This window comes from Hypanus sabinus, chromosome X1 (assembly GCF_030144855.1).
Source record: "Hypanus sabinus isolate sHypSab1 chromosome X1, sHypSab1.hap1, whole genome shotgun sequence".
Classification (NCBI taxonomy): domain Eukaryota; kingdom Metazoa; phylum Chordata; class Chondrichthyes; order Myliobatiformes; family Dasyatidae; genus Hypanus; species Hypanus sabinus.
In genome coordinates, this window is record NC_082738.1 from 46807275 (window position 1) to 46832021 (window position 24747).

The window sequence follows — 24747 nt, forward strand, 5'->3', positions numbered from 1 at the left end:
AGGGCCAAGGTTTCAGGAGCATGGGAGTAGCACTACCTATAAGTTTCCCCACAGGCTGCACAGCATTGTGACTTGAAAATATATTGCCAGTTCTTTATTGTCACTGGACCCTAAATCCTGGAACTCCCTTGCCTTCACCAGAATTCGTTATTTTTATAAATAATCTGGATGAGAATGTACACAGTACGATTTGCAAGTTTGCAGATGATATTATAATTGTAAACAGTGAAAAAGGATATCAAAAATTACAGGGGGGTCTCGATCAATTAGGTAAGTGGACTGAAGGTTGACAAATAACCTTCAGTTTAGCTAAGAGCAAAGTGTTGAATTTTGGGAAGTCAAGCCAGGGTAGGACTTGTACAGCAAATGACCAGACCCTGGAGAGTGCTGTGGAACAGAAGGACCTGGCAATACAGGTGTCCCCCCTTTACAAAGGTAGAGTGTTCCTATGAAACCTTTCTTAAGCCGAAATGGCGTAAAGCAAAGAACCATTAATTTTTATGGGAAAAATTTTCGTAAAAGCGAAAATCCCCTTTGTAGTGTGAAAATGGGTTACTAATGTAGGTCTTTTGTAAAAGCGAAGTGGCGTAAAGTGAACATTTGTAAAACGGGCAACACCTTTACTGGTACATAGTTCACTGAAACTGGTCTCACAGGTCAACAGGGTGGTGAAGAAGGCATTTGGATTGGTGGCATGAAGCATAGGAGTAGTCGCACAGAATGTTGGTGAAACTGCATTTACAGGATTGTGTACAGTTCTGGTCACTTAGTTCAATAGAGTGATAAAAAAAATTATGGAGATGAGGGTGCTGAGGTTGAATGCACTGTTGCAAATGCAGAAGACTGACTCTTGTGCTGTATTCTGGGGTTTAGGACCTATAAGTGACACCCAGTAGTAATTGTACACATCCTGGAGCTGTTGAGTCCTGTGTGTCAAAAATTCTTCACACATCAGTGGAATGGAAACATGAACATTACAGAATAATCTTTGTCTGTCTGTCACATCTTCTACTGCAATGCTGAAGAGCAGGGAAGATCTCCTGGGTTTAGTGTTTCTGTTCTGTTTGTTTGATAAGTTGAGTATTTCAATCTTGTCTGATTTTCTTGCCTTACCACTGTAAGTAGGACAGCCAAATCATGCTGAATAGCAAAGAACAGAGAACGCAGGGTGGTAAAAGATAACCTGCTTAATGGGCTTAGATATGCTACTGGAATGTTTTATAATGAAGTTTTCAATCCCGTATCCTGAGAAAATAATGCTCTCCGGGATTTACATCCAAGAGCCTGCAGTGGCACAGAAAGTACCATATTCCTTCTGTCAGAATGTTATGGATTCAAGTTCTGCTCTAGATCATTTTTTGTCAAGATCATTGGACTGACATTCCAGAGAAGTATTGAAGGAGTGCTGCACTATTTATTGGGGGTTCTGCCTTTTGAATTGTATGTTAAATGGGGACACTGTCTATTCTCTCACGGGTGTATAAGAATTCTCATCTCTCCATTTTAAAAGAAGCACAGAACTAATCGCAGGTGTCCAAATCAATAAACACTTCTAATAATTAATTAATTCTGATCATTATCATTTTGCTGTTCGTGGGAGCTTTCTGTGCTCAGTTCAACTTCCACATCACTGACAGTATTACTGTATCTGACACTTCACAATGACTTCACTGCCTATGTGACACATTAGGCCTTTCTGAAAAAGGGTGCTGTTCGGCCAGATCCTCTATGGATATGGAGAAGGCCCAAGTTGTAACGGAGTATCTCCTTTATATACTATATTGTACTTATTTCACTGTATATACTATACTTGCATTATATATTGTATAACATAGATAGTATTAAACATTATACCCAAGATGCAGACTGTGCAAGGAATTTGCTGAAAATATCCAGAACATAGTAGAGGGTGCAAGATGCATGCAGGGACAGCATACAGCGACGGCATAACCAAGTGGCTCCAACAAATCCTGGGAATAATGTCTGAGATCTCGGTCCGGAAGAGTGGATTACTAGGAACAGCAAGGACACTGTGCTGAACGCTCAGGCTCCCAGGCCTCTGGTAGATGACCCGAGACTGAGGGAAAAATACACATACACACCACCAATAAGGGGTGAGAAAAAATATATATATACATTCCATAGAACCATAGAACATTACAGCACAGTACAGGCCTTTCAGCTCTCCATGTTGTGCCGACCCATATAATCCTTAAAAAAAAGTACTAAACCCACACTACCCTATAATCCTCTCATTTTCTTTCATCCATGTGCCTGTCCAAGAGGCTCTTAAATACCCCTAATGTTTTAGACTCCACCACCATCCCTGGCAAGTCATTCCAGGCACCCACAACCCTCTGTGTAAAAAACTTACCCCTGATGTCTCTCCTAAACTTCCCTCCCTTAATATTGTACATATGCCCTCTGGTGTTTGCTGTTGGTGCCCTGGGAAACAGGTACAGACTATCCACCCTATCTATGCCTCTCATAATCTTGTAGACCTCTATCAAGTCCCCTCTCATTCTTCTACGCTCCAAAGAGAAAAATCCCAGCTTTGCTAACCTTGCTTCGTAAGATTTGTTCTCCAAACCAGGAAACATCCTGGTAAGTCTCCTCTGCACCCTCTCCATAGCTTCCACATCCTTCCTGTAATGAGGTGACCAGAACTGAACACAATACTCTAAGTGCGGTCTCACCAGAGATTTGTAGAGTTGCAACATGACCTCTCTACTCTTAAACTCAATCTCCCTGTTAATGAAGCCTAGCATCCCATAGGCCTTCTTAACAATCTTATCAACCTGCGCAGCGACCTTGAGGGATGTATGGATTTGAACCTCAAGGTCCCTTTGTTTATCCACACTCTTAAGTAACTGACCATTAATCCTGTACTCAGCCTTCTGGTTTGTCCTTCCACACATCCTCACACATCCAGATTGAATTCCATCTGCCATTTTTCTGCCCAACTCTGCAGCCTGTCTATATCCTCTTGTAACCTTCGACAACCTGCAGCTCCATCCACAACTCCTCCAATCTTCGTGTCATCTGCAAACTTAACTCGCCCATCCTTCTGCCTCTAGTTCCAGGTCATTTATAAAAATCACAAATAGCAGGGTCCCAGGACAGATCCCTGCGGCACTCCACTAGTCATCAACCTCCAGGCAGAACACTTTCCTCCACAACTACCCTCTGCTTTCTTCCTTTAAGCCAATTTTTTATCCAAACAGCCAAGGTTCCACGTATCCCATGCCTCATGATTTTCTGGATGAGTCTCTCATGAGGGACCCTGTCAAATGCCTTGCTAAAGTCCATGTAGACCACATCCACTGTTCTACCCTCATCAATTTCATTTGTTACCTCTTCAAAAAACTCAATCAGGATTGTGAGGCACGATCTTCCCTTCACAAAGCCATGTTGACTATCCATGAGTAGACTGTACTTCTCCAAATGCTCATAGATCCTATCCTTAAGAATTCTTTTCAGTAGTTTGCAGACCACCGACGTAAGACTCACCTGTCTATAGTTCCCAGGTTTCTCCTTATTACCTTTTTTCAACAAGGGAACTACATTTGCCGTCCTCCAGCACTTCCCCTGTAGCCAAAGAGGAATCAAAGATCATAGCTACTGCTCCAGCGATCTCTTCTCTCAATTCCCACAACAACCTGGGATGTATCATACCCGGTCCTGGGGATTTATCAATCTTGATGTTTTTAAGAAGCTCTAGCATTTAACATAATTCAACAGAAGAAACCGTGTGAAAAAACCTTAACATTTGTGGTTGGTACATTTGGCAGTATAGACTTAAAGGAGATTAAAAAAAACACAAACAAACAGCATTCCCACTCACATAACTTCCTGAGGTGATACCCCTTTCATTGTTTGAGGGATTTCCCCACCCAAATCTGCTCCTCCAGGTGCTGTAGAGGAAGAGACCTGCACTGTAGGCCTTCCCCACAAAACCTTAACATTGGCTGCAGTGAGCTTCAGTGCGTCCCTCAGCACGTACTCCTGCAGCCTGGACTGTGCCAGTCAGCACCATTCCCTTACAGACACCTCGCTGTGCTGAAAGACCAACAAGTTTTGGGCAGATCAAATGGTGTCTTTGAGCCACAGAGCTGATGACCTTCCAGCATCACTTGATGCCTCTGAGTGTGTGTTCCATGGAATAGTCCGTAGATCAGAGAGTCTTCTGAAACTGTTGCTGGGGTTTGAAATGGGACGTGCACCCTTGCATCCTTCTCCACACCCTCTTAACAAATCCATGTTCTGCAATGAGGTGGGAGACCATCTCTTTCCCACCTCAGCCATCCTAAGGGCAGCGTACATTGCAGGTGATATGTCATCAGTGTTCTGGTTGTCTTGACAGTTTCTGAGTCAATAACTCAGCTATCTTTGCACAACAGAAAACCTTCCCTGATCCTCCTGCCACCCACCTACAGAAGGAGTCACCAACAGTAGCGAATGAACCTATAAATCTGCATGTAAATAGGATGCAGGAGGAAACTGGAGCACACAGGGAACAGGGTGCAGGGAATCATGCACCCAGGCAGCACTGGGAGTCAGTATCAAATCCAGGCTGCTCAAAGGCGTTCACAGCAAAGCATCTCCTGAATGCCAGTTCTCAAAGGTTAAGGGCAGTAGACCATCTGCATGTTCCCATCCTTTTCCAAAGCAACCATCCTGACATGGAGATAAAATGACTAGACCATAGACCATAAGAACATAAGACATAACAGCAGAATTAGACCAGTCTGCTCCACCATTTGATCATGCTAATTTATTCTCCCTCTCAACACTATTCTCCTGCCTTCTCTCTGTATCCTTTGCTGATCTTACTAATCAAGAACCTATCAACCTCTGCTTTAAATATACCCAATGACTTGACCTCCACAACTGTCTGTGGCAATGAATTCCACAGATTCTCCACCCTCTAGCGAAAGAAATTTCTCCTTATTTCTGTACTTGTACGGTATTCTGAGGCCCTCTCGCCTGATCCCACTAAGAAAACATCCTTTCCACATCCACTTTATATAGGGTTTTCAGTATTTGGTAGGTGTCAATGAGATTTCCCCCCACACAATACTGGGCAAAATCCTCGAGGCTTCTACCAGAAACTACCAGGAGGAAGTGCCTCCTTTACAAAGACAGGAAATAGTTAAGAATGAAAATCACTATCCTTTCTCCAGGTACAAAAGAGAAGGACAATAAATTCTGGGTTTCCAACAATCTTTATGTTGAAATGAATAAAAGGTTGCAAATCTGAGAACAACAGCATGTGGCAACCAGTTTTCATATTATGAAAACAAAAGAGATACTGCAATCTGAAGCAGCTATGGAGCAAAATGGACAGTTGGCTTTTCAGGTCAAGGTACTTCACCTTAAATCCAGATAAAGGATCTCAACCAAAATGTCAACTGTTCATTTCCCTTTATAGATGCTGCCCGATATACTGAATTCCTTCAGTTTTTGGATGTAAAAGTGTTTTTTCCGTGTGTCCTGTTTTTTGCCTCATTAATGGGATTATATTTTTGACCTCGTAATAGTCAGCAGCCTCACCATCATCTTATACTACTTCAACATGACTGAACAAATCCTGTACTCAATGCCCTGATTTGTGAATGCTAACCTGCCAAAAGCCCTCTTCATGACCCTAGCTGCCTATGATGAGGGCTTTTGGTGAGACTGAACTTAGAGCATTGTGTGCAGTTCTGGTCATCTACCTACAGGAAAGATACGAATAAGCTTGGATGAGTGCGGAGAAAATTTCTAAGGATGCTCCTGAGGCTTGAGGACCTGAGTTATAGGGAAAGGTTGAATAGGTTAGGACTTTATTCCATTGAGTGTAGGAGAACGAGGAGAGTTCTTATGGAGATATACAAAATTATGAGGGATGTAGATAGGGCAAACACATGCAGGCATTTTCCCTTGAAATTGGGTGACAATAGAACTAAAGGTTACAGATTTAGGGTGAAAGGTGAAATATTTAAGGGGATTCTGAAGGAGAACTTCTTCACTCAGAGGGCAGTGCTCGTGTGGAATGAGTACTCGTATGGTAATGTTGGAAAGATGAGTGTCTGATTCCAATGGAAGTGATGGATGCAGGTCCAATTGCAACATCTAACAGAAGTTTCGATAGACACATGGATGAGAGGGTTACAGAGGGTGTGGGTGGATGGGACTGGGCAGAAAGACAGGTCAGCCTAGACTAGATGAGCTGAAGTGTCTGTCTCTGTGTTGTAGTGCTCTGTGACTCTTTATTAGCTTGTGATATATAACTGACATGACATAACACTTAATTAATTTAGAATATTGTCTCCATTCGTCCACTGATAACAAAGGAATTGCTCTTTTATTGTTCACATAAGTGCTGATAGAAGTTTCACTGAAATCTCTTACTTTATAAGGGTTCGGTCTTCTCTGTGATTTGTTCAGCAGATCTGTGTAGAACAATCATTTAGTAGCTATAGCAACAAAGACTTTTTCAGATCTGAGTTCAAATGCTAATACTTCTGTTTTTATTGCTTGCACTATGAAACAATACATTGTTCATACTTTGACACCTATGATAGCATTTCCTGAAAGAGGAAAAAGCCTCAGATTGACTGCTATTTGGCAGTGCACTACAGAAGTGACTTCAATGTCTTTGGAGTTTGTATGATCTATATAGTAGAATGTACTTTATGATGTCCCATTGGAATCAGACACTTTCATCTTTCCAACATTACCAAGTGTGTACTCATTTTTCTTGCCTTTGCATTTACACTGCCACGTGAACCAAGAACCAAGGAAGTGGATAAATCATTTTCTTTTAGTATTCTGCTGGTGCCACTGAGACCAGTTGTCAGAGGATGTGACAAGGATTTATTTAGATCTGTTTAACAATTTTACTTGATCTTTCCTTGGCTTCAACTTGCTGTTGAGTATTACTGCCTCTAAGCCAGAAATTCCTGGATCTAAGGTAAACACTAGAGACTTGAACACAAAATACTGGATTGATGCTGCAGAGAATTGCTGAGAGGGAGTCGCAATATTAGGGTGCCTCCTTTCAGATGACACATTAAACCAAACATGCTCCCACGAGTCAATGCGGAATTATTTCAGGGAAACAGCAGGGGAACCAGCCCTAATGTTCTGGCTAATAATTATCCTTCAGTTATTATAATTAAAACTAATTATCTGGTCATTAAATCTAGCTATTCACTGGTTTTATCCACTTCCTACATTATCATAGTCACTGTACTTCAGGAAATAATTCAATGACTGCAGAAGGCTGGGAAACATGTAAGGTAGAGTAAATGCCTGTAACTCAACCTGAGAATTTATGATTCTGGTGGTTGTTATAAGATCTGGATATCATTGAAATGTTTTACTTTTATAAAGCTGTAATTGCTTTTGCTTATATTTTAGAAAAAAAACATAAAGGGTAAAATGCAATAAAGTCTGGCGAAAAAAATTGCATTATGTTATCTTTTTTTTACCCCTAACAGCTGCTTCCAACAGTTGTTGTATCATTTGCATCTAGTAATGAGGAAACCAATGCTCGTTTCCAATTCTCACGTACAGTAGAAATAGGATTTGATACATCTGTTCAAACAACTCTTCAAATAGGTTTTACAGCAGCTATGAACCAAATAGAACATAGCACAATGCAGGAGCAACACACACAAAATGCTGGAGGAACTCAGCAGGTCAGGCAGCATCTATGGAAGGGAAAAAATGAGTTGCTGTTTTGGGCCGAGACCCTTCACCAAGACTGGAAAGGAAGAGGGGATAAAGGCAGAATAAGATGTTGGGAAGAAGGGAAGAGAACAAGTTTGGTGGTGATGGGTGAAACCAGGTGAGGGGGAAGGTAGGTGGATGGAGGAAGGATGATGAAGTTAAAAGCTAGGAAGTGATAGGTGGAAAATGTATAGCGCTGAAGAAGAAGGAAGCTGATAAGAGAGGAGAGTGGACCATGGGAGAAAGGGAGGCAACACAGGAACAGGCCCTTCATCTATGATGTTTATGCTGACCATGATGAGCTGAGGGACCAGATCAAAATTACATAAAGTGTACTTGCTGTGCAAAGAGCAAGAGAATTCCTGTGATCTCCCAATCACATTTGCTGAGGACTTCTGTGTGGAGATAAGGTTTTGGATAGCAATCGTTTGGAGGGCGTTAGAGGGGATTGTGATTGGAGGAGGGTGAGATGAACCAGGTTTTATATGAGATTAGGTGAAGCTCTCCTTCTGATGGTCTCCCTACCTGAAGTCCCTGCATTAGATTCAGATTTATTTATCACGTGTACATTGAAACATAGAGATGAAACATGTTGTTTGCCTTAACAACCAACAAGGTTGTGCTGAGGGAAGCCTGCAAGTGTCACCACACATTTTGATGCCAACATAGCATGCCCACAATGCTCATCAGAACAACATAAGCAACAACAAGAAAAAAAACAAAGCAAAACAACAGCAGCAAAACAAACTCGTTTCCTGCCCACCCACACCCTCACACATATAGAGACCTTCAACCTCAAAGCAGGCCACCTCTGGGCCTCCAGTTCCTGGCTCTAGATTCTCAAATTCACAGATACCAGACCTCCAACTTCAGGCTTGACCTTCAGGCTTTGATTTCCGGACTCACACAGACCTCTGACCCCGGTGACCTGGGCATTTGTGACTCCTTTGGTCTTCGACTTTCAGCCTTATAATTCCGGACTTACCATGCTCTGAACTTTAACCTTCTGCTTTGTCCTCAGGACTTCATCGATGACTAGGTATCGACCCCCAGGACTCGCCGATCAGTAGTTTGACCTGTGGGCCTTGACTGCCAGACTCTCTCGGGCTTTGTTTGACTGATGAACAACCAATGACCAGCTTGTCACACATTTCAGCTGAAGAATATTTTTGGATTAGCCCAACCTCAAGCAGCTGCTCTCTCATTAAATCTGTTGGGGTAAAAAGCTAGTGAGGGTGGACATGCAGATGTAAGATGAAAACATCACATAATGCCCTAGTAAACATAACATCAGTCAGCAATTGCAAGTGTATTGACCTTGCACAGATATTCCCTATAGCAGTCTGCAAAGCATAGAAAATGAAAGCTACAGTGACTTTGACTGCAAACAGACTTGCTGTGGCAAGCTGACTGCAGGCAGAGATACATCTCTGAGAGAGCCCTCTTGCAGGCACATAGTTCCCTTATGTGGTAACCATGAGAGTCCATCAACCCTACCTAGGCCTGACAGGACATGACTTTAGATAAAGTTTTAGGTATCAGTTTGATTGTGTCAGTCTAGTTCAGTACACTTTTCAGGACAGGATCAATTGTATATCGATTTGATCAATGGCACACAAAGTCTGTGATTTCACTTTCCTGAAAATGCATCTGGATTGATATGGCTATGGTAAAGATTATTAGTAAACAGCTCAGACTGAACATTGGCGGGTTAGGTTAAATTTCATATCTGAACAGACATTGACAAAATTGCCGGAAAAAAACTAATGTTATGTTCAGTCTGTGCGATCCTACATTTAAAGCTCTATTGGGCCAGAAAGTCTTTCTTTGAGAAGCTCTCATTTTATCTGTTTTCAGTTGTGTTTCCCTTTATCATCTGCTGACTTTCCTGCATTGGGCAGCTCTGGCTGGGACGGAATTGTTAGAAGGACCCCAGGGAGTACAAAGTGCCTACTTAATTCAGGAAACCCTATAACAACCATGTAAAAAAGAAATGACCTAAGTAAAAAATGCATCACATCTGCCCAAACCTATTTTGTCTTTAAACTGAAAGTGAGTGTCATTTCACTTTAATTTCAATCATGGCCCAGTTATTAGCATTCTTATACTGTATATGAGTTAAATGCTTGTAGTTCAAGTTGTGCTCCAGAATATGTACAATGTACTTGCAATTTGATGGATGGTTATGGACCTAAAACCTATTTCTTAAGCCTATTTCTCTCTCCACAGATGCTGCCCAACCTGCTAAGTATTTAAATGTGTTCTATAACTTCTTGACTGTCAGTTCAGATTGACACTTCAAGTGAGATTAAAGGGAAGTTGCACTGATAAATGTGCCATTTACCCTATTACACAGAATGCCTAATTTTCAGCTGGTCACAAAAATATCCAGGTGCCAGATTGAGCAGCTGAGGACTTAGTTTTATTTATCATATACAAATTACACCTTAGCCAAAATCATAGAAATAGATTATCTAGTCAAGGTCTATCTATGGGATCTTCCACTGCACAAACTTGTTACTGTATGTTCTAACTTATAACAGTGACAATTTCTCAAAACTGCCATTGGCTCTAAAAAAGCTTTTAGATTATCTAAAATGTGAAAGCTACTATAGAAATGGAAGATTTTCATTTTCTACGTGGTTGGAAGTAACAGCCTCCTAATCCATGTCCCTAGGCCCAAAGGATATTAGAAATTATGTGTTAAAGAAGGAAAGTCCTTGCATTCAACTTCCTGATTTTAAAGTGCATAGGTATATGAACAAAATGAAGTCGCTGTGGATTTCAGTGTAAAGAAATATTTTATTTCAGAGTTCAATGAGACAAAGGCTATTTTTAGGGCTTTTGTTTTTTGCAGAATATTTGCCAAAATCATTCCCCATGTAATAGTTCTTTTGGAGTATCATTGGTCACTCCTGGGACAATCAGGACCTCACAAATCAAAGCTGGATTAGGAGGCTCTTCATGTAAGTCTACCTCAGCTTTCAACCTTTCAAAGTCTGCATCATTGCAAGAATCCCCCAGGCTCTCTGATGTTGCTCTAAATCCCTCAGGTAGCTCAAAATAAAAACATGCCTTTAACTCTCTTGATCAACACCCCCCACCCCCACCATCCAATGATCCCATGGGGTCACCTATAGTAACCCCACTCTTCAGTCCCTACCAATAATTACCTCCAACTGCCCTCCTACCAGGGATGCAGGCCCTGGTAGTTCTAACCCTGCCTCTCTCAACTCAATGAACATTTGTAACAGGGAACCCTTAACCAAAAAATTGCTGCATTGCCTTTCTTGCACACCTACTTGGGGACGTAAGGAAGTCTCAACTATATTTGATTGAGGAGTTGCATTCTCAGCTTTTTGAACATTCTCCCTGTAAGTGCAAGATACCCCCAACCAGCGTAAAGATGATTAATTACCCTGTCAATTAATCCTGCAGACAACACCGTTGTAAATTTACTGAGATTGATTTCATGCACCTATTTTATATGTAGCTGCTCACTGCATTTTTTCTGAAGGAGATTTACTCATGTTAATGGTGAAGCTGCAGCAATTTCTTTCATGTCCGCAGTTTCTTTCTTTAAATAGACTATTTTCTGAGTGAAGTCTGAACATAGAACATAGAACATTACAGCACAGTACAGACCATTCAGCCCACAACGTTGTGCCAACCTTTTAGCCAACTCTAAGATCAATCTAAACCCTCCCTCCCACATAGCCCTCCATTTTCTATCATCCACGTGCTTATCTAAGAGTTTATTAAATGCCCCTGACAGAACATTCCACACATCCCCCACTCTCTGTGTAAAGAAATTTTCTCTGACATCCCCCCTATTCTTTCCTCCAATCACCTTAAATTTATGCGTCCTTCTGCCCCGGGAACAAGTCTCTGGCTGTCCACTCAGTCTATGCCTCTTATCATCTTATACACCTCTATCAAGTCACCTCTCATCCTCCTTTGATCCAATGAGAAAAGTTCTAGCCCGCTCAAGCTATCTTCATGAAATATGTCCTCAGAACTAGCCACATCTTGGTAAATCTCCTCTGTGCCCTATCTAAAGCTTTCACAATCATCCTATAATAAAGCAACCAGAACTGAACACAATACTCCAAGCACGAGGAAATCTGCAGATGCTGGAAATTCAAGCAACACACACAAAATGCTGGTGGAACACAGCAGGTCAGGCAGCATCTATAGGAAGAAGTACAGTCGACGTTTCGAGCTGAGACCCTTCGTCAGGAGGATCTGAAAGGAAAGATAGTAAGAGATTTGAAAGTAGTGGGGGGAGGGGGAAATGCGAAATGATAGGAGAAGACTGGAGGGGGTGGGATGAAGCTAAGAGCTGGAAAGGTGATGGGCGAAAGGGATACAGAGCTGGAGAAGGGAAAGGATCATGGGACGGGAGGCCTAGGGAGAAAGAAAGGGGGAGAGAACACCAGAGGGAGATGGAGAACAGGCAGAGTGAAGAGCAGAGAGAGAACAAAAAGGGAAGGGGGAAAAATAAATAAATCAGGGATGGGGTAAGAAGGGGAGGAGGGGCATTAATGGAAGTTAGGGAAGTCAATGTTACAAGGGAGTCGCGTAGGGAGTGATCCCTGCGGAAAGCAGAAAGGAAGGGGGAGGGAAAGATGTGCTTGGTAGTGGGATCCCATTGGAGGTGGCGGAAGTTACGGAGAATTATATGTTGGACCCGGAGGCTGGTGGGGTGGTAGGTGAGGACAAGGGGAACCCTATCCCGAGTGGGGTGGCGGGAGGATAGGGTGAGGGCAGACGTGTGGGAAATGGGAGAGATGCGTTTGAGAGCAGAGTTGATGGTGGAAGAAGGGAAGCCCCTTTGTTATTCCAAGCATGGTCTAGCTAGAGTTTTGTAGAGCTGCAACATTACCTCACAGTTAATTTACTTTGTTTACAGTATGATTTGTTTACTGTGGTTCATACACCAGTTCTTAGTAGTTAATGGTGTTGCAAATAAGCACCAGCCTTATTTTTTATCACTGGAAATGAGATGCTGCTGATAGTTCTTTTGAACACAGAAGGTCTTCTTGAAGATCAACTCTTGTTCACTGTTAAAATTAACTTTTACTTTACTTTTGCCTCTTGCCCTTGTCTGAGGTTTAAACAAGACTGTGTAGACATGAAAACGGCACTGTTTATTGGGTCAAAATGGTACAAATAAACAGATTCTAATACGGATGTATGTGATGAACTGAAACATTCAGCACTAGGCAACAGAATGCATTGTGACTTACTTGGCAACTATAGTTATTTTGTTCAAGGTATTTCAACTGCTTCAATAAATTTGAGACTGTGAATACGTAAATAGAACGCCTGCATATCCATTACAGATTCCAAGATAGAATATTATAACTTAGAACAAGATCTACTTGGCGATGAAATAATTCAGAATCAGAGTTAGGTTGAATATCACTGGCATATGTCGTGGAATTTGTTGTTTTACGACAGCAGTACATTGCAAAACATAATAATAAAAAGCTATAAATTATAAGAAGGTGAATTACAATAGGGTGCCTAAAACTTTTGCGCAGTACTTTTGCGAGTTTGTAAATCTGGCGCGAGTAAAGGATGTTGAGAATGGTGAGGGTGGAGTGTGACAGGTGACAGAGAAGGAATGCCAGGGCCAGCAGAATACAAGTCTCCTGGTTCATCCACAGATTTTGGTTTGTGTATGTCCGGTGTGTTCTCGAAGGCGCACACTCATTCTCACAGATCTTGATGAAGTCGGTGTCAACTGTGGCATATTCATTATGCTGTTGATGATTATGATGATTTTTAACTTCATAAATTTGGTAACAAAATCCTTATTCACACAGTAAACAATACACATTTGATGGCAGGGCCCTTAACAGCATTGATGTACAGAGTGATCCTGGGGTCCAATTCCACACCTACTGTACCTGAAAGTGGCTGCACAAGTTGACAGTGTGATAAAGAAGGTGTATAGTATGCTTGTCTTTATTAGTCAAGGTACTGAGTTTTAGAGTCATGAAGTAATGTTACAGTGTTATAAAACTGTGGTTAAGCTGCACCTGGAGTATTGCCTTCAGTTCTGGTTGTCGCATTATAGGAAGGATGTGGAAACTTTGAAAAGGGTGCAAATGAGGTTCGTTTTTATTTATTTAGTGATATAGCGTAGGCCCTTCGGCCCAATGAACCACACTATCCCAGCGACCCCACAACCCCAATTCGCCCTAGCCTAATCATAGGACAACTTACAACGGACAATTAACCTACCTTGTCCATCTTTGGACTGCAGGAGGAAACCAGGGCCTTGCAAGGCGAGGATGTAGAGTCTCTTTAAAGAGCAGCGCTGGAATTGAATTCCAAACTCCGAATGCCCGGAGCTGTAATCATCACAACACTATGTTTTGCAGGATGCTGCTTAGAGGGCAAGTATCATGACGAGAGTTTGGAAAAGCTAGGGTTGTTTTCTCTAGAGCAACAGAGGCTGAGGGGAGATCTGATAGAAATTTCTAAGGTTCTGAGGGAAACAGATAGACAGCTAGTATCATTTCCAGGTTTGAAATGTCTAATATTAGAGGGCATACAGTTAAGAGGAGAGGGGGCAAATTCAAAGGAAATGTGTGTGGCAAGTTTTTACACAGAGAGTGGCAGCTGCCTGGAATGTGCTGCCAAATGTAGTAATGGAGGCAAATATGACAGGGACATTTAAAAATCTCTTAGATGCAAGAGAGATGCAGAGAATGCATGGATGTGCATGAGTATGCAGAGAATGGAGGGATCTAGTCTTGTTTAGGCAAAAGGGAAACGTTTTGTAGGCTTTTAATTAGTTTAATTAGTTTGGCACAGCATCATGGGCCAAAGGGCCTGTTCCTGCGCCGTATTATTACATTCTATTTTGTTTTTATTGCATGGTTTTCTTGTAGGGAATAAATCCCAGTTCATTAACAAAATGATCGAAGGATGTAAAATAAAATTTTAATCTCTGAATTTCAATCTTAATAGTGGTGTGCTGAAAGTAAGCAAGAGAGTTTTAATGAACTGGTTTAAAGGTATAAATCAAGAAAATGTATTTAATTTAGCCATGGGTTTGAAGAGATGGAGGTTTTGCTGCATCTGTACAAAGCTCTGATTAGATCTTGTCTTGAGAACCTGCTGCAAATCTTCCTTCATTCATGTATGGATATGGAATATGTTGGAAATACTCAGCAGGTCAGGTAACATCTGTGAAGAGAGGTGCAAAATAATGCTTCGGGTTGATGACCTTCCAGCCTTTTTCATCTTGTGTTGACATTCCTCTTGTCACTTACTATTAATTACAACCCTCCCTTGTGTTCTCACCACTCTGTCTCCCCAACCCTTTCTCTGCTAAAATTTGCTTCAGCTCTGACAGCTCTCAATTCTGATAAAAGATTAACAACATGAAATATTAACCTCACTTCTCTTTTCACAGATGCTGGTTGACCTGCAAAACATTTCCATTGTTTTTGGCTTCTATTTTAGATTCCAGGGATCTGCATTATTTTGATCTTTTCTTGCTTTTATTAAATAGGGAGATTAGTGATGTTGGAATATGAGCAATTAGTGTTAAGATGTAAGTCAGCCATGACTTATTTGAATGTTGGAAGCAACAGGATGGAGGGGTGGGGACAAGATAGGTAGTTGAATGACTTATTCTAAAACTATTTCCTTCGAAAATATAAACACTTATTTTGGATTGAAAGTCAGTAGGTTAAACGACTCATTTGCTAAAGCCCTAATGATAGTCCCGTGGAGATAACCACAAGAAATAAAGTGAATTAAAATGAGTAACATCTTTAGTGGTGTTTGGGTTATTTGGTCACTTTATGTGTTTGTTATCAATACATTTTCTAAAGAGGATGTTGACATATGATGGATATGCACTTTCCAGAGCCCAAAAGGCTTCTTGCTAATCTCAACTTTCTAGCACAGCAGCATGATCTTTCCAAAAGGTCAGAGTTGTTTTTCACAAAGTTAAGCTTCTAACCAATACTCCTTGCTCAGCTTTTTGATGTAAGCAAAAACCAGTCTTCAGTTCTTAATGTAAATTACAAGCAGCAATCAGCTTGAAGGTAAAAGCACTGCTTTGCAAACAGCATTGTTGCAAAACACAGGATATGATGTTGGTCCACATCGGGGGGGGGGGGGGGGCTGGTTACTAAGAACTGTAGTTTACAAAGTGAAGGAAGAATTCTTGTCTGCATTATCCAAACATAAGACAATAGGGTTATTTTGCACATCAAACATGATCACAGGCATAGCTATCTATCAATGGTGGGGATATTTGTGTACTCAGAGAGTCAGCCCTCACAGCATTAATTTTAGGTGTCTGGGATCTCTGTCCCTCAGAAGCTTTTAGCATTCTGTGTGAATAACTTGGATCCAGCAAAGGCATCTGAGAAAGGTTACATGCAAATAATGCCAATTAGTAATAAAGCAGTATTAATATTAGAAAGCAATGGGGATTGTCCAGACTGACAAGGAGAAAGACAGGGTTACAGAAAGAGAAACGAGAATTCATTCCTCAACCTTCAGTTCCTGTGATGTATGACTTTTTCCTCTGCAACTCTTTGGTATGTTATTTTAGTTCATAAGTTTTTAACCTGTGTTGGGAAATCCTTTGTAGTTTATAAATCTTTTGTAATTTGGAAATCCTTTCAAAATCAGAAAACCTCTGTGAGTATTAAATGTGTGTTGAGAACTATCCGTCTATATTTAAAAGTGTATCATTAAAAATAAAATAAACTGTGCTTAAACTACTTCATTAGCTGGAAGTATCTCCTCATTGGTAGGGAGAGGGAAACACACCACATAAGTGAAGGGTATCTGCAGCTAAATAGGGGAAGTAGCTAGTCCTCAAAAAAATATAACCTACCAATAGTGAAGGTACCTGTAGATACCTGCTGTGTATCTATTTACCACTATTAGATGGGGCTTAAAATCTTCTTTGGAGTTCAGGGTTTTTCAGACAGTGAACAAAATGGCATTACACCAAAACAAGTATCATAAGGTATCATAAGAAGTAAGTCACTTTTTGGGTTGAAACTAGCAAAGCCAGGCCTCCACTGGTGGTGGTGGAGGCAGAGGCAGCAGACTGAGGCATCCATGCCACAACTGCACTGCTTCCTACATCAGATCTGAAAAGGTTGTCCATAAACTTTTATTATTTATTATGTTGCGATTTCCAAATCTCCTTTGCATTTATAATTAGAACACTTCGTTTTTTTCACTGTCAGCTTCTGGATGTCATTTTTATGAGGTCTGACCCTGGTTAAAGTTGATAGTGGGCTGCCTGATGGACCAGATAGAGAGAGTTTGATGGAATTAAATGGATTAGTGGGCTCTTTCAGGTGGCAATGAAGACTCAACTCTATTTCTTAAAGCTAAGTCAGGTGGGTTTTTGACAATAAACTGATAGTTTTGTTGTCTTGGTGTCAATTTCACAAACACCAGTATTTTAAAACTGAATTCAAATTCTGAACCTTCCTTTGTGGGATTAGTTGTTGGATTTCCAGTTAAATTACCTTCATGATAAATTTGCATACAGATGTCTGAGTTACAAGTCTGGTATCATAACCATCAGGTTCTTCTACCCCATTATCATGGTAATTGTAGCAGCTTAACACGTGTAATAAGGCCTCTATGTTCCTACCTGTTGGTTTTACAAGTAACATAACCACTACACTCCCACAACCAAAAGTTCAAACATATTTCATTTCTGAGTTCCTAACCAACTTTTGGGATTCCATCATGAACTGGCTGGGTGATAAGTTAAACATAAGTTATTACTTTCTCACAATCTTCATTCAATGCCTATTTGGACAAATTTATTATAAGTGCAATTAGTGTCTCAAGGGAAACAGTTTTTTGAATCAAGTTGAGTTTATTGTCATGTGCCTGCATGGTGAGGAACAAATACAATGATAAACTTACAGCAGCATCACAATCATCTAAGTATAGACTACACAAAGAATATATACAGCACTGTTCAAAACTCTTCAGTACGTATATACATATGTATAGGCCTAAGACATTTGCACAGTACTGTAGTAATTTTATGTATTGCACTGTACTGCTGCAAAACAAAAACAATTTTCATGATGTATGCGACTGACAATAAACTGATTCTGATATAGGCCTCTATTATGGACTGAGAATAGGAAGGGGACAGGGGAATCATGGTTGGAAAAGGGGGAAGGAAAAGGGGAGAGAGAGGGAAGCACCACAGAGACATTTTGTAATGATCAATAAATCAATTGTTTGGAATCAAATGACCTTGTCTAGTGTCTCAGGGGTGCGTGTGTCTGCATCCACATCACACACCCACCCTTGGCACCTCACCCTCGCCATTCCCAGTATCCTTTGCTCCCGTCAGGGTTACAAACTCTCACTCCACTCCACATTGACAAATACAGCACCATGCAAAATTCTTAGGCACTATAGCTTTTATATGTGCCTAAAGACTTTTGCACAGTACTGTAAATTTTACATTTTATACAAGATAGTGAAGAGGGGAAAAGAAAAAAAGATTGCAAAAACAAGATGTTAGTGCATTAGGGTTAGGGTAGTGTAAGAGCTGATCTGTAGTACTCCATTCCTGAAGTAGAGCTAGGATGTGGAACCTCAGTCTTCCTGACAGTCATAGTAAGAAGACTCAGGTGGTGGGAATCCTTGACGATAGATCATTAATAGAACATATAAACATGTCTTCAGACGTAACACTCACTTGAAATTTTTCTTTAGTATAGATATACTAATGAAGTGCATCTAAAATTAACTGGTTGTGATGGGTTTGAATTAACTGCATCAAGTAGTAGGAATAGTAACAATTTACTTTCATCAATTTTTCACTGTGATATGGTGAAACACGGGATTGGATGACAGTAATGTGGTACGGATGCATTCTAATTGATTCTGAAATCAGCTCTGAAGGAAAGAAATTGATGTTGCAGAAAGAGAACAAATGGGGTAAAATGCAATTTGTTGAGATGAAACTTTAAAATGATGGAAGCGGAAAGGCAGAATGAACAGAATGCATTAAGAATATGAAACAGGATAATGGAAAAGAAAATGAAGGAATAATTAAGAAAGGAAGAAATGAAAGATGAATTGCACCAAGCCCTCTACTTCTAGTTGTGTCAGTAGTTAGTTTCACTTAAAATGATCATGAAAATTTGATTTGCATTGTAACAAAGTGATCCATTTTCTCAAATATCTGTGTGAGATAATGCTCTTTCTCATATTATTTCCTTATGGAGAATGTTGGGAGAGTTATGCTGGGGAATGACCATCATTGGGCAATTGTGGGACTCACATATCTTAGAGGAGGCACCCAAATTAGGACCCCAATAAATGAAATCCTCTAGTTGATTTTGGTTCCCTCCCCAACCAGATTTGGCCTGACCCATTAATGTCACTTCTGGCCCCATGAAGTATAGGCTCCAAACCCATATTCCACCTGACCTCATTTTTATTTACTTGATCATTTACAAATAGAAAATACCTATTCCTTCTCTCCTGCTAATTGTGCCTCTTGTTTTTATCTTATTCTATCTTACCTCTTATTTTCTCCATTTTGATAGATGTTTTCCCCTGCTCATTCTTTCCTTTTAGATCCTACAAGGAATGCTCCCTCCTTTTCCCCACACCCTAGATGTAAGTAAAATATTAGACATACTGTATCTATTAACCACAGCCATACATACTGTTCAACTTCTGCTCACTTTTAAATACTAAAGGCATGTTAGGATATGCAGATCCTGGAAAAAGGCTGTTCCAGAAGTTATGGATTGTAACATTCAAGCAAATCATCTTAAGTTTAAAACAAAAATCAACTGACTATTTTAATTTTATTTCTGACAATCATGAAGGTAAATATATGAGATGCAGTTTGATGTGGTATACCAAGGCTACTGAGTCTTTTGAAGCATGAAAAGCTACGAGGAATTAACTGCAATGACAATATTTTTCTCTCTCTTCTGTTTAGTCCCGACAGACTCCAGAAGGCGAGTTCTTGCCCTTAGATCAGTGTGAGTTGGACGTCGGATTTGGCACAGGTGCAGACCAACTGTTCCTTGTTTCACCTCTGACTATTTGCCATGAAATAAATCCTAACAGCCCATTCTTTGATCTATCTCAACGATCTCTCAGAAATGATCAATTTGAAATTGTGGTAATACTGGAAGGAATTGTCGAGACCACTGGTAAGTCTGTTTTTATTTCTGCGTGTCATTAAAACATCTTATTTCTTTACTTTATAAACAGTTCATAATATTTCCATCTACCTCCTATGCCCTTGTAATCACCCAGACATTTTTCACTGTGGAATATGCCTTGATTTTGTTGTGACTGTGACAAGTCACTGGAGATAAAAGTTGATAGATACAAGAAGTCTTTATTCAACACAGCAGGTCTTTTGGATCTACTCTCCTGACAGCAAACAGTACAGTAATTTCTTTTAACACAAAAAGAACATAAACAATTAACTGCTATTTCAGTGGTTGAAATAATTTTAGCATTTTAAGTACAGACATGTAATTCTGCAGAATTACGCATTTACAATGGAAGCACAACTGACTAAACACTTCTGAATATTCAAACCCAGGGGCTGGTCTGAAGGATTCTAAAACAAAACTCTAGACATCCTTTTTCTTTTCTTTCTTTTTAAATCTTTTTATTAGTTTTAAACAAACATAAATGAAACATGAATACAAAGTGTTTGAGAGTACATAATTAATAGTTTAAATAGACAGATATATAATAATAAAAATATATAACCTCTCAAACTCAGAACATTAATGAACAAAGAAGTAAAAAGAAAAAAAAAGACCCCAAAAAAAAAAGAGAGAGAAAAAAAACAAAAAAAACACGAACCAACATGGGCCATTGAATAATATTAAGTACATATACAGTAGTGCCAATAACTCCAAACCTCCATCCAAATAATTAAGGATAATATAAGTAAGGTTTAGGAAAAGACAATTCAATTCATATGAAAATGTTGAATAAATGGTCTCCAAGTTTCTTCAAATTTAACTGAAGGATCAAAAACAACACTTCTAATTTTTTCTAAACTCAAACAAGAAATAGTTTGAGAAAACCACTGAAATACAGTTGGAGAATTAATTTCTTTCCAATTCAATAAAATAGATCTTCTAGCTATTAGACATCCAAAGTATACTCTTTTGGTACAGTGTTGAGGGATGACTCCATGGATATAAAACAGACATGAACTGAATTGTGTTTTAAGCAGTAAGGGTATGTCTTTCACAATATGTTCGTACAGGAAATGGCCACTTAATGTCAAGAACAGAGGAGGAGCACTACAGGGTGAAGGCAGGGCACTAGGGAAGGGCACAGCATGGGAGGTACCATCAACAGGCATTCAGCTGGTCTAACCTGTAGAAGGTCCAACAAGCCAGACTCAGCTTCCTCATCAGGGCAACCCATGACAACATTCTGTGCCCTCGAAATCTTCGCCAGTGGTTCGGCAGTGAGGATAGCTGCCCCCTGTGTGATACCATCAATGCCAATCTCCAAAACATCCTGGCAGGATATAAGTTGGCCCAGTCCCAAAGGCACTACTGATGGCAGCACGACCAGGTCCTAAAAAAGCTGGTGGAGGTGGAATGTTTAGAGTAAAAATGAAGGCTTTATTTGAGCTTTTGTAATCTGGCAAATGCACTTTTCCACAAGATGTAAGGGCCCCATTTGCTTGTTCTATCCTCCGGATAGCTCACGGTGGGATGTTTACAATTGGATAGAGCAAAGTGCTGTAAAGCTGTTTCAGGCTACGTCCACACTAGACCAGGTAAATCCATAACCGAAGCTTTTTCTCTTTGTTTTGACCCACCGTCCACACTGAAATGGCGTTTTCCTCCCCCAGAAACAGAGCTTTTCTAAAACACCCTCCAGAGTGTGTAAATTTAAGGCCGGTTGGGCAAAATAGTGTGGACAGGGTAACCGGAGATTTTTAAAAACGCAGTCATGACACGCGGGAACAGATGGTGGCGGCAGCGCGGCATTTCATTGTTTTCTTGAACGCAACACCGCCCCCCCACACAACCTAACAATTTCAGAACAGACGGCAACAAGACTAAAGCCAGAAGAATTAGAAATGTACTCACCAAATACTTTCACCCATAACTTACTGAATAAATAAGTACACTCACTTTGCCCTGTTTCCTGTCCTTGCTTGTATGAAGGTGCAAGTACTTATTATGCAAGTACTTCTCTGACAATAGATGTGTAACAGCCTAATGTAACATTGTATGGAAATACAAGATAACATTAATGCAGACATGTTTTATACATTTAACAAGGGGCTTTATTAATGCAACAGAGTTAATCAGTTTTTCAATGTTCGTCATCAGCCGGGTCAGACTGTCCGTGAACTCCCTGTCGGTTGCCTCCATACGCTCCAGTATTTGTTTTTTTTTTCAGTTTTAAGTCCTCCTGCGTGAGAGCGAACAGCTGTCTGTCGTTAGGCATTTTCCTTTTAAGTGTTTTTAGTCTGTAACTGCACAAACTCGCAATTTCATAGCGAGATTCAACACCAAACATGTTGCTTGTTTTCTGTAGATGTGTCCTGTGCATGCCCAGTAGGAGGAGATCACCCAAATACCCATTTTAATATGGACGGAGGTATTTTTAAAAATGCTTGGTGTGGACACCTACCGTTTTTACGTGAAACTGGTGTTTCCGGTCTAGTGTGGACATAGTCTCAGCTATGCTTTCAATTGAGAATGACAAGGTGCTAATTACATAACCTTCATTTACAGTGCCCCTTTGCTCTGGTTACTACACAAGTCCACAGCATTCTGTAAGCACACAGCAGCTGTACCATGGTTTATTGTGGGACTTAAGGCTGATTTATACTTGTGCGTCACATCTATGCTGTAGGTACCGCGCACCCTATGCCGTAGGGCAATGTGCAGCTCCTCAAAAATGTAACTCACGTGTTGCGGTGACGCAGACCACAACAACTGTGATTGGTCCATTTGGTAGCATCGCATTTCCTCCCACATAGAAGTGAAAATCAGGGCTATGGTGTAGGGTAGATGCGACGTACAAGTATAAATCAGCCTTAACTGCTGACTAGCAACACATTTCAATGCAATGACTGCAGTCGAAGGACCACAAAAAAATAATGGGAAGTAAATGCCAATGTGCCAGGTTTTTCTAATAGCAATAAAAAGAAAATCAGTTTTGCAACAGCCATGTTTTAATATTTTCTCTTATCAGCATAACAGCAAAAATGAGGCTGTATAATATAACAAAAATTAATGGGAAGTTAGAAGACCAAGAAGCTTTTAAAAACCAACAGGAGGCAACCAAAATGCTACAAGGAGAGAAAAGATGAAACATGAAAGTAAGCTAGTCAATAATATAAATGATAATACCAAAAGTTTTTTTTCAGTTATATGAAGAGTAAAAGAGAGGTGAGGGTGGATATCGGACTGCTGGAAAATGATGCTGAAGAGGTAGCAATGGGGGACAAAGAAATGGTGGATGAACTTATGAAGAATTTTGCATCAGTCATCAACTGTGGAAGATACCAGCAGTATGCCAGAAACTTGAGAGTAGCAGGGGGCAGAAGTGAGTATCGTTGCTTTTACAAAGAAGAAGATACTTGTGAAGCTTTAAGTTCCGAAGGTAATAAAGCCACCTGGACCAGATGGACTACATTCCAAGGTTCTGAAAGTAGCTGAAAAGATTGTGGGGTTATTAGCAGTGATCCTTCAAGGAACATTAGATTCTTGAATGGTTCTGGAGGACTAGAAAATTGCAGATGTCTCGCTATTGTTTAAGAAGGGAAGCAGAAGAAAGGAAATTATCAGCCGGTTAGCCTGACTTCAGTGGTTGGGAAGATGTTGGAGACGATTGTTAAAGATTAGGTTTCAGGGTACTTGGAAGCACATGAGCAAAAGTCAGCATGGTTTCCTTCAGGGGAAATCTGGCCTGACAAATCTATTGGAATTCTTTGAGAAAATAACAAGCAGGAAAGACAAAGGAGAGTCTGTGGATATTGTTTACTTAGATTTTCAGAAGGCCCTTTTAGAAAGTGCCACACATGAGCCTGCTGAACAAAATAAGAGCCCATGGTATTACAGGAAAGATACTAACAATGTTACATGCTCACAGTTTGAACACGGGATGACGTAATGGTCTTATGAGTGGGATGATGTAATTGTCTCATGACCATGGGGTGATGTTACATCACATGATGACATGTTCCAAATGGTATTTAAACCAAGCCCGCGGTCTGTGACGCAGTTCTCATTTTTATTTTTGTGCAGTGTTGTTGTTGCCAGTCAGAGGTGTGGAGGCTCCATCGGTTTTGTTTGTTGCACGTTTATTTTTCCCTTACAGTCCAGTATCAGAGAGTGAAGGCATTACCGGAGTTATCCGAGTTCGAAGGATTGGGTAAAGTTAATGTCGTTCAGCATCTTGGGGAACGGATAGACCTTTGTGACTTCGTTCAGGAAGTGTGGCATGTACATTTGAGTTAAACCCCTGCAAGGTGGGAAGGTTTGTGCAGTGATCACCCTCCAGTCAAAAGGTCAGTTCCTTTTATTTCCTTGTGATTTCTTCGAACAAGGCATCTCCCGGCTGTGGGGTCGGCAGATTCCATATAACCATATAACAATCACAGCACGGAAACAGGCTATCTCGGCCCTCCTAATCCGTGCCGAACTCTTAATCTCACCTAGTCCCACCTACCCGCACTCAGCCCATAACCCTCCACTCCTTTCCTGTCCATATACCTATCCAATTTTACCTTAAATGACACAACTGAACTGGCCTCTACTACTTCCACAAGAAGCTCATTCCACACAGCTATCACTCTCTGAGTGAAGAAATACCCCCTCATGTTTCCCTTAAACTTTTGCCCCCTAACTCTCAAATCATGTCCTCTCGTTTGAATCTCCCCTACTCTCAATGGAAACAGCCTATTCACGTCAACTCTATCTATCCCTCTCAAAATTTTAAATACCTCGATCAAATCCCCCCTCAACCTTCTGCGCTCCA

General features: G+C 40.6%; 1 protein-coding gene across 1 annotated transcript in view; it reads left to right on the forward strand.

The window, feature by feature from the left end:
* Positions 1–24747, forward strand: part of kcnj19a (potassium inwardly rectifying channel subfamily J member 19a) — a 66927-nt gene that overhangs the window by 9612 nt on the left and 32568 nt on the right. Inside the window, exon 2 of the mRNA XM_059955643.1 lies at positions 19703–19919. Within this exon, the coding sequence (XP_059811626.1) occupies positions 19703–19919 (217 nt within the window). The remainder of the gene's footprint in view (positions 1–19702; positions 19920–24747) is intronic.